The sequence below is a fragment of the Corylus avellana genome, chromosome ca5 (assembly GCF_901000735.1).
Source record: "Corylus avellana chromosome ca5, CavTom2PMs-1.0".
In the NCBI taxonomy this organism is placed as follows: Eukaryota; Viridiplantae; Streptophyta; class Magnoliopsida; order Fagales; family Betulaceae; genus Corylus; species Corylus avellana.
Window position 1 is genome coordinate 7,026,300 of NC_081545.1, and position 11,652 is coordinate 7,037,951.

General features: G+C 37.7%; 1 protein-coding gene across 1 annotated transcript in view; it reads right to left on the bottom strand.

The window, feature by feature from the left end:
* Positions 1-8,641: 8,641 nt before the first annotated feature.
* Positions 8,642-11,652, bottom strand: part of LOC132181676 (G-type lectin S-receptor-like serine/threonine-protein kinase At4g03230) — a 4,126-nt gene continuing 1,115 nt past the window's right edge. The window contains exons 2-3 of the mRNA XM_059594915.1: positions 8,844-9,431; positions 8,642-8,718 (exon numbers count right to left, since the gene is read on the bottom strand). Of these exons, the coding sequence (XP_059450898.1) occupies positions 8,642-8,718; positions 8,844-9,431 (665 nt within the window). The remainder of the gene's footprint in view (positions 8,719-8,843; positions 9,432-11,652) is intronic.

Here is an 11,652-nt window from a genome sequence, read left to right on the forward strand (position 1 = left end):
TTATGGTCTGTTAGAGTAATACTTCCTCATGTGCCAGCCTTGCAAGGCTCTTCGAGCCGATGTAGTGTGGTATTTGATTTTGTGCTCGTATCTGATTCATGGTCGCACAGAAAGCCTATGAACACAACATATATACGTTATTAATAGCTAAACCATCGAACAGGAAATAACTAACAAAACACAAATAGTTTGAAGTGACTTACTTGATAAGCGGGATCACACCATTTCCCCAACAATATTTCAACGTCTGCGGGGTTGTACTTTGAAATGGTCTGGGCCATCCTTGCCGACACTGTCGCAGGAGTGTCGTCGCTCTGAATCCTGAGCTTCTTCCTTAACTTGTGCCTCAAAAGCTTCTGCTTCTCGCCCATGTCCCTGAAAGCGTCTTTCTTAATTGCCGTCATATCCGACCCAGGCATGATGTAAAAGTAACGCTGCATCAATTAAAAACTAGAGTATTAAAACACTTATTGTATAAAATAAATTTAATATACAAGTGGTACATATCATAAATTAATTAATAACACCTAATCTACACTTACCATCAAAGACTCAAATAAATCTTCCTTGCATTGTTCTGGTACATCATCCCAATTGTCGGATAGCCTAATAAAGGTCCCGGCCTTGCACGCCTTGCCGGTCATCCGTCTAAACTTTTTGTCGCTTTGTCCTACAGGCTGCCACGCCCCATTATACTCCATAACGACCCTTTTCCCATCGGGAATGTCCCACAACTTATGCGAATCACTTACGATCAACACTTCAAAGTTGTTCTCGCTATCTGCAATGATGAAGTATATATTAACACACAAATGATCACACATATATTATTTAAATTGATATACTAATTAACTACATGTACCATCATGCGTAAATATGTGCATATTTAAGCTTCGGACTAGCATGCATACATACCTATCGTGCGAACCTCGTCAATCTCCAATGCTGGCCAAGCAGGGTCATTGTGCTGTTCATTGTCCGCGCCACCTGTACCATCATCCATGTCATCAGCGGCCTGTGCCTCAGTATCATCCACAGGTGTGCTGCTATGTGGCGGCGGATCGAAATAGCCGTGCGGTAATAAACCCATTTGTGTGAATCTGGGTGGCGAGGATAGCATATGCGGGGATGCGTTTGAGTCGCGGGGAGTAGGCTCATATCTCTGATACCCTAGCTGGGTAAGCCCCGTCAGACGGGATGGGTCAAGAAAAGCCGTGATATGATCAACCGAAGAGCCAGGAATGTCGTAGTCATTGTCGCCTCCCGCATGTGTATGCCCTTCCACATGTTGTGGAAGTATGGGTCGATACCCTGATTGCTGCTGAAGAAGCATAGCAGCTTCCTGCGCCTCACTATCGGTAAAGCGATGCTGCAATCTTGACCCAGAAGATTGTGCCCTCCGCCCTCTTGACTTCCCCCGAGCACTCATTTTGACTTGCAAAATACAGCACACACTCAATTAGTTATGTGTATAGTGCATAGTGCAACCAAATTTCACAACAAAGTCCTAAGAAAAATTGACAATTAATGTACAAATAAATAACAAACCAATCAATGTACAATATTGAATTCATATAGAATGACATACGGCTCGATTGGTGCAAAGCCGGGTCGGACATATTGGATGTCATCATTCGGATCGCACAACTGATTATTATTTAAAGTGAGTGGCTCACTCTCGTGATAGTTGGCATGATCATCATCAGGGGCTTGACCCTGACCAACGTCGTATATGTTTCTTGGTTTAGTCCTCACCGCACAAGCCCAATCTGGGTTCCTTTCATCTTTGACATAAAAAACTTGTTCCACTTGGGAAACTAGTACATACGGTTCATCACTAATCAGCTCCCCCTTATGGACAAGGTTTTTGAAGTTTACAAGTGTTATGCCATACTCGTCGACCTTGTATCCTCTGTCCCTTGTGGTGTCCGCCCAATCACACTTGAACATAACATACTTTGTCCTGTCGTAATACTTTACCTCGAGTATTTGAGTTACCTTCTCATAGTATGTTTCGCCATCAACAGTCGGCACACACACGCCACTATTCTGAGACCGTTTTCCAATATCATGTTCGACAGTGCGAAAAAACTTGTCGTTGACCACATATTTATTATATTGGACTGCTGAAACCATCGGCCCTCTACAATGCATTACTAGTTTGTCACCCATATCTTTCCTACGTCGATTGTCCGAATAATCGACCTACGAGTCATATACAACGACGAAGTGTAATTAGTGCAATGAGGAAACATTATGAAATTCAGTAGGTGTGCATGACATTAATCTTACGTAGTCACGGTACCTATCGCAGAATTGGTCAAAATGTTGAGTTTCCAACTGATCGTCCGTCATTCGCCCCCCATTTGTGGTTTGTATTAAGGAATCCTTGTGCATCCTATATTTTGAAATGAAATCAATTAAACTTAATTCACAACGAACGTTGTTGCGGGATATGAGCATACATATCTTTATTACACAATACTCACGTCCGCAATTGGAGGAAGTCATCTGAGTTAAACATAATGTAACGGTGAATCTGTGTCAACGTGAGTTGGTCGAGGATGACTCGGGTTCCAGCCCCTTTAGGCCCATCCGGGTTTTGTTGCGGCCTATTGTGAAATGTCGGTGCGTTCTCTAAATACATCGAACAGAACGTCACCAACTCGATTGCTATGTAGCCCTCCGCAATGCAGCCCTCAGGAGCCGCTTTATTGCGAACACTAGATTTGAACACCCCGAGGCTCCTACATATCAAAACTAGTCAATTATTACATCTAATAATTGTTTTTAAATAAATAAATGTCAAAGAAATTTTAGTTTTAATCTTTTAGGGGAAATGTTACCTCTCTGCCGGATACATCCACCTATACTGTACCGGTCCACCGAGTCGGCATTCACGAACAAGATGCACCACAACATGAACCATGCTGGTGAAAAAACTGGGGGAAAATATCTGTTCCATCTTACACAGAGTGATATAGATGCCAGTCTCAAGTCGGGTCATATCCTCTTGGGTCAACGCCGTTGAACATATGCCCCTGAAGAATGCAGACATCTCAACCAACGGTTTAACCACGTTACCGGGCAGTGATCCACGCAATGCAATCAGAAGAAGTTGTTGCATCAATACGTGATTGTCATGACTCTTCAAACCTGATATCGTCCAGTCTTTAAGTTTTACACATCTAGAAATATTCGAGGCATATCCGTCTGGCACCCTTACATTTCGAAGCACTTTTAGGAAACTAGTTTTATCCTCTTTCGACATCGTGTAGCTTACATGAGACATATAGATTCTCCCATCATCATCTGTGAAAGGATGAAGTGCTGATCTCAAACTCATTTCTTGCAAGTCTTTACGAGCTTAAAGGTTGTCCTTCGTTTTCCCCTTAATGTCGAGTATTGTGCCGATTATATTGTCCATCACATTTTTCTCTATGTGCATGACATCAAGGTTGTGCCGCAATAAATTATCCTTCCAATACGGCAAACGGAAAAAAAATGCTTTTCTTCTTCCACAATATATTATTAGTCCTCTTCCTCTTTGCATGTGAATTTTCAATGTTAACTGACTTACCGGCGCTCTCATCTCCAAATACCATATCTTCTAACTGTTTTAGGATTTCATCTCCATTTGGCACATCGGGGGCACATTCTAATTCTTGGTTACCGTCAAATGTATTTTTATTCCGCCTCCACGGATGATCCATGGGCAAGTATCGCCTATGCCCCATAAAGCAAAACTTATTTTCGTGTTTTAACCGTCTAGACCTTGTTGCATGCATACAGCAAGGGCATGCCTTTCTACCTCTTGTAGACCACCCAGACAAGTCCGCATATGCCGGAAAGTCATTAATTGTCCACATCAGCTATGCTCGGAGCATGAAATTCTTTTTCAAGGAGACATCAAATGTTCGAATCCCCACACTCCATAGTTCCTGCAATTCCTCAATTAACGGTTGCATGTAGACATCTATATCCATTCCAGGTGAACTTGGGCCTGGAATAATCAGAGATAATATGAAAGACGTTTGTTTCATGCACATCCAAGGAGGCAGGTTGTACGGTACAAGCATTACAGGCCAAATACTGTGGGATGTGCTCATGTTCCCAAAAGGATTAAATCCATCCAAGGCTAGGCCAAGTCTTAAGTTCCTACTGTCCGTTGCAAACTCCGGATGTAAATTGTCGAATGACTTCCATGCTTCGCCGTCGGCTGGATGCCTCAATACGCCGTCCTTAGTGCGGCCTTCTGCATGCCACCTCATATGGGATGCAGTATGCTCTGACATAAAAAGCCTCTGTAGTCGTGGTATGATGGGAAACCACCGCAAAACCTTGACCGGACGTCTCTTACTCGACGTTAAGGGGTGGCCATCCTCGTCCAAATGAATTTCGTCATTCCACTTAGATTTACCACATTTGACACATGAATCTAAGTCCTTATTGCCCTTCCAGAACAACATGCAATCATTGCGACATGCCGGAATCTTCTCATACCCGAGTCTCATGTCCCTTAGAAACCGTTTGGCCTCATATGTATTAATTGGCAGAGCTCCATCATCTACAGGCAGCAATTGATTGATTAGCTTGAGGAAACACGAGAATATCGTATTACTAACTCTACCCACACACTTCAAATTATACAGATGTACAGTAGCACTTAGCTTGCTATATTTGGTCTTATCATGAAGCGGTTTGTCTGCCTTTTTAAGCAATTCCTCATACTTTCGTACGTCATCTCCATCGGCTTTGTCATGCACAATGTCTTCTTCCTCTCCGTGCACCTCAACCCGATGCTCACTATTGTCATTTCTAACTTCGTGCATGCCTAATGCATCACGCAACATGGCGTGCATATTTCCACCTTGTTCAGTGCTTGCACCCGCAGCTGTTGCCAGACATGATGAATTCGAGCCATCAACGGGAGCTCTAACAGGCCTCTCGCCATGATAAATCCAGAACGTGTATTGGGGCCACATTCCTTTCCCCCCTGTCAAGTGGTCGTATACCAAATTTGGGGGGTGTCTCCTGTTACAGCGACATGTCTTACAGGGGCACACAATAAGTTTGTCTGGAGTGTTACAGTTCCTAACTGCGAAGTCCACAAACGCTCTACATCCGTCTCTGTATTCCTTTGTACCCCTAGACTTCTTCATCCAACTCTTATCCATAGTGTTACTACGTACATTAGAAACATAAATATGTAAGAATTCCGCTAAACTTAAACATAAATATGTAAGAATTATGCTAAATTAGGGCCAATGGAGACCATAACAGTGAATAAGTAAAACTAGGTTCATTACTTTTTTGTTATTCTTTTCTTTCCTTGTTATTTTTTTTTCTTGGTTAAAATTTATATGAAGTAAATTTCCAAACCTTAAACCACATTATAATACAAAATTAAAACCATTTGTCATGGGTACCGTACTTAAAAAAGACATCTACGTTTGTTGTTTATTTAATAACATGTACTCTAATATAAAGTTGTAAAACCTAAACCAAATTATATTAAACAAATTGAAAAGGTTGTAATTTGTTAGGGGGGTCTAAATAAAATAAATTTAAGTTATGTTTTTGTCGCAATTATTTAAAAAATAAATAAAGTTACATAATTTCAACTTCATATGGGGACCCTAAATAAAATTCATCTAACTAGCTACCTAGGTAGGTTTGTTTTTTCTTTTCTTTTTTAGGATTATGTATTGTTTATTATTATTTTCTTTTCTTTTTTAGCATTATGTATTGTTTATTATTATTTGTATCAAATTTTTCAGAGAATATTTTAAACTAAATGATCATTTATATAATAAAAAAAACAACCCCTATATTTGTTTTTTCTTTTCTTTCTTAGCTAGGTTTGTAAAACATACACCAAATAAAAAATAAAAAAAATTTAGCTAATTTCAAACTACTTACCTAAAGACGTGTCTATAAATATTTTGCATGCATGGTTATATTGAACAATCCTACATTTCTACGTACAAACATAAGACACTAAAAGCAATATATAATTCAACCAAATTAATAAGTTAATTAGCTAACAAAATAAATTGAACATATACATATACAATATTCTATAAACCCATACATTACAAGAATCAAATTTATATACATATACAAAATTGGAAATATGCATTACTGCAAAGAAAATTAAAAACTATCAATATATATTTTTAAAAAATATTATATATACATATATACCTGATCGATTGACGCAAAAAACGTGAGATAGAGGTGAGTTGGCGGCCGGAGATGAGCTCGCCGGCGGAGAGAGAAGACGGTGGTGATGAGGTGGTGGCCTGCTCCAAAATCCGAAGAAGAAGCTGGAAAATGTGAGAGAAATATTGATGAAAATGTGGCTGGAAAATGTTAGAAGAAGAGAGAAAATTTTGACTGGGGAGGTAGAAGAAGCTGCACTGCGCGGAGAAGCAGATCGATGGCCGGCCAGGGGAAAAAACAGGAGAGAAGGAGAAGAATGAAAAAAAAAAGAGAAAAGCTGAGCGTGTGCGTGGTCCCAAGGCAGGTAGTAACGTGCCACATAGGCACGTTACTACAAGAGTAACGTGCCACATGTCGCACGTTACTCTTTTGTAACGTGCCTGTGCCTATGTGGCACGTTACAATTTTTTTATAATATATTTAATTAAATATATATATATATATATATATATATATATTAGTTGATATATATAAAGCCTTATATTAATATATACTTGCAAATTATTAAACGTTATATCAATTAATTAAGTGCGTACTTAATTGATATATTATAAAGCATATAATACTTGCAATTATTAAGCATTCGTTATATATATTAAGCTTAGTAATTGATAATTAATTAATTATCAACTTAATTATACATAATATTAAATATATATGTGTAATATTACGTATATTTCTACCATGCATATTCAGGGCATGCATCGGCCAATTTCCTTAATTTGGTTAATTAATTGATAGTGCATATCCTGACTATATGAAATAGAGCATGGTGTTACTGTTATATAGCTGATAGCGTCTAGCATGCCTTTAGTGTTTTAGAGGCATATCTTAGCCATATCTTTTTTGGGTTTAGATCTTTGTTTGGGGACTCACATGCAATCTAGATTATGATCTGTTAGTCACAAAATTCTAAGCCCTAATATTTTTTTCTCAAAGTTATTAATAATAGAATGAATTAATGTCAACAAAATTGTATGATTGTTTATACAATTGTATAAAAATTACAAGATTAATCTTGTTTACAAGTGTAATTACAAGATTACAATAGTATAAAAATTACACCTCTCATATAGCAAATAATGCAAAGAGTGCTTGAAAAAAAATTTTATTATCAAATTTCTATAAAATTTTGTTTTTTTATTAAGTTAAAATAAATACCAAATGGTAACGTGTTAAAATGACACGTTACCATATGGCAACGTGTCATTTTAACACGTTACCATTTGGTTACGTGGCATTTTTGCCACGTTACCATATGGTAACGTGTTAAACATACCACGTTACCAATAAACATAGTAACGTGTAGTATTTTAACACGTTACAATTTAGTGACGTGGTAAAAACTAATAAACAGTTGCCACGTCACTAAACCCTTGCTTTTTTGTAGTGATTGCAAGTTGAATTTGGCCAGTCCTTGCAGTCTCTAGATGAATTACAGCTTGGCTCCAACGGGAGCTCCCAACTAATCTCTATTTCATCTTTAACTTCAGAACTATAGTTGCTAGAATTAACGGTCGCATTAAACAAGAATGACTTATTGAGCTGCAGAATTCCTGTTGAATTTGTATCATTTCCTGCGTGTTTGACTTGGATGACAAATTTTCGCGTACCTGGATCGATACTTGCGACTTGGTAGGTGCCACTGGGTGTCTTGAAGCTAACCTGGCCTGTGAAATTGTTGCAGTAGAAACTGAAGTACATGGGGTCACCACAATTTGTTCCAGTGCTGAGCGGATAGGGGATCAGGTTTGTGCCACAAGGCTCACAATTCCTTGGAGTTGATCCTGCAAAGATATAATGTTATGAACCTGTCTAGCATTATAACAAGGTAGCGAGCTGCTTGACATGTAAAATGCTACTCTAAATGAACCCTGACAGCCCAAGGGTGAAGGTGATTTTAAAAATCCATACCAGGAGAGGTTGTTTCTCACTTTGTTTTTAACACGAATGATGATTTTTTTAATTACCAGAAAAATACTTATACTAAATAAATTCCAGCATATTCCAATGTGTAAAAGGAGTACCTATATCAGATTTCGCAACGCGGATAGAGAGGTTAAAACCGCCTATGTACTCCTCTTGAAGATCACTTAGATCCGAAGTCCAAATAATGCATACTGGGTGCGGACTTGAATAAGCCTGGCACTAGTTGTTGTTAAGGCACAGCCTTCTGCATGTTGTATCATTCGGAACCGCTATATAATTGTCTTCGTTGCTCACTTTCATCATATTTAAGCTCAAGAACATGTCTCTCTCGTCAAATAATCTCGAATTTCTTGTGCACCCACCAGAAAAATCTCGAGAGTTATCCCAATCTTTAGGGAAAGTAGGGTGGAACCCGGGTAAACATTTGCATACGAGTGGCCTATTGTTAATATTGCAGCTGCCGAAATTCCCACAAAAATTGTAAATGCTACAATATTTGTCTTCCGGCTTTCTCCAAATCAAAGACCAATTTCCCAGCTGGTCCACACCCAAGCTCCGATAGTACTGTAATTCCCCCGTATAACTCATCACTATCCTTTCGTAACTAAAATTCCCGCGATTGCTCCTATTTGATAACAAGTTATATATGTCATCGGGCATTTTATCTGAGCTGCCTCGTATCCAACTACTTCTCCAGTAATCCACTCCTGTGTCACGATCTTTTGAGATAACGTAAACGTAGCCACGAAATGCACCCCCCCCAATCACTTCTAGATTTCGATTAAACATGAACTGCCCAAATCCCGGGTCACCATCGCTTTTCCATGAAGTCAATGACAGGAATTCAGAGATGTTCATACCTGGAAGAACTGTATCAGTTGGATTTTGGAAGCTCTCCCATAGACTCGTCGCCGATTGATTATCTTCATCGCTAAAGACTAGGTTTCCAGAATCCATGAGCTTCACAGTCCGATTTGTAGACGAGGAATCAAAAACCACAGACCAATAATCTTGTTTTCCAGTGGTATCCAATACCTTGAGGTTGCCATCTTCTGCGATTCCAAAAGTTCCAGTGGAACCGTTAAGTATTGGGTCGCCTCGGTTGGCAACCCATACAACTGTTTGTTGATCCCATTTGTGATACCAAATCTCAAAGTATCTACTGTGGCTAGAGCTGTTGATAGGGGTAAAGAATCCCAGTTCAAACGTTCCTCCACTGGAGACAAGGGTTGTTTGATTTCCATCGTCAGTAATCCACTCGCCCTTCTTTAAAGTATCTGTGGCATAGCGATAATCCACACGACAGGAAAACAACAAGAGTATGTACAAGAACAAGATGGAAGACAGCAACCAACTTGCAGACAATATACTACAGTTTATTTTTCTTCTATGGCTTATCATTACGAACAAATTAAGCATGCATACAGGTAACTGATTTAACTGAAATTTTATATCATTTCACGCACACTGAGGATGCTTATCATCTCATTGCAAAACATTCTGGTTCTATACTATACCCATCAAGATTTCTTGGTACCAAAAAGCCACAATGTTCTTGCATGCTTTTTAACCCCTACAACATGCTAATTTTTTGAATTGCCTTAAAACTTGGAGAGATTCCAACTAATTCAAACCAATAGTTATCCAAAACTAAAATTAAAGTAATGATTGACGCATTGCATAACCTTTGTACCTACCACGCCCCTATCACCGTATATCCCCGACTTCACGTTGGATACTTTTTTCTTCTAAATCTTCTTCTTCATTTCTGCTATTTCTTCCTCTGCTACGCTGGAGACTGAAGTGATAATTGAAAGAGTAACTCACAACGATCACTTAGTGTGGATAGAGTTATTGCTTATTAAAGGTAATATGTTGACCGTTGATAAATGTACGTGTGATTCATGTGAGGTGTTGTCAAACTTTCAAATTTCAATAGAAAAAAGCACGTGGACTCATTATTATACGTACGCCTGTACGAGTGATTTGAGTTGAGTAGGTGCATGTGGGCCGTGTCGACTGTGTATTTCAATTATCAATTACAATTTGCACATTTACTCTTTTACGCGTACACTGTGACACCCGTTTTCTATTAATTAAATGCAGGAGCAAACCGTTCTGCTCTATTTGAAATGAAATGAAAAACAACTTATTAATTACTTTTGAGGGATAAAATTATTTATTAAAAATAAAATTATAATTTTGCTTCTCAAATTTTAACCGTGGCACCTGGTTGAAGCCAGTGAACATAAATTACATTTACACATTTACACCAACCCATTAAAAAAAAAAAAAAAAAAGATTTATCTTTATTTATCTGAATGTATTGATTCAGTCAAATTTGATTGTTTGTTTGACATCTTTGTAATCAAATGAAATTTATGAACACTTTTTTTGTTAAAATTTTGCCAATATAGTCGGTGTTGTAATTTAATTAGGCTGAGGGGACTTCTTAATTATTATTTCATATTATAGAGAGTGATTTGTAATTTAGTCCAACCACAAGGATTGATTTTGCAATTATTCTAAAATAATATTAACAATTTTTTTATAAGTTCTTCTTTATTCTTTAGAATTTAGATAATAGTCATCAATTAGATTTTTATTATTCAAGTATGTTATTTGCTATTATTTGTTGTTTTCTATTTTAAATTCTGAGTACTATACCTTATATATTATAATAAAAACAACAAAAAAAAGTTAATTTGTGATTACATTTTATTATTTTAGTTTTCGGCCTTAATAAAACAAATTTGTGCCTCCATCTTTGCTTCCTCATCAGCAATTTTCATTATTTTGCACTCCAATTTGTCCATTTTCTTGTTCCCGTTGTGAGAAAGAATAATCGAGATGATTACGTGGGTTCCAATAAATTAAGTAAAATGTAATGTTATATATGTACCAAATTAATATCTCATTACTATTTCACTATGCCAACATAGTGAAATATTAATACACTACAAAAAAATAGGTATTTTCTGACGTGGCAAACAGTGCATATTTTTTGCCACGTCAACATTTTCTGACGCGCCAGTTTCACGCGTCAGAAAATTCTGACGTGCCAAACTCGCGCGTCAGAAATTTTCTAACGTGCTAAATACTTGCACGTCAGAAAAAGAAAAAAAAAAAGACCGAAATTTTGAAATTTTTTCCTCTTCTTATTTTCCCTCCGCTTTTTTCATCTTTTTATTCTTCCCCCTCATTTATTTTTCCAACACTGTCTCTCTCCTATCCCTTCGCTTAGTATAGAAATTAAAATCTAATTATCTCTATGTCTTTTTTTTTCACTGAAAAACACTATTTAATTGGAGATAAAACAAACAAACATGAAATGAACTTGTCGTTGCATCCAAATAGCTAGGTTTTCTTCTTAATTATATTCATGAATTCTTTCATCTTTTTATTCTTCTCCTTCATGCAGAGAGAGAAGGAAAAAAAAAATTGCAGGGTACTGTACTTGCACTCTACGGTGTGTTGGAACTTGAGGGAGGAAAAAGA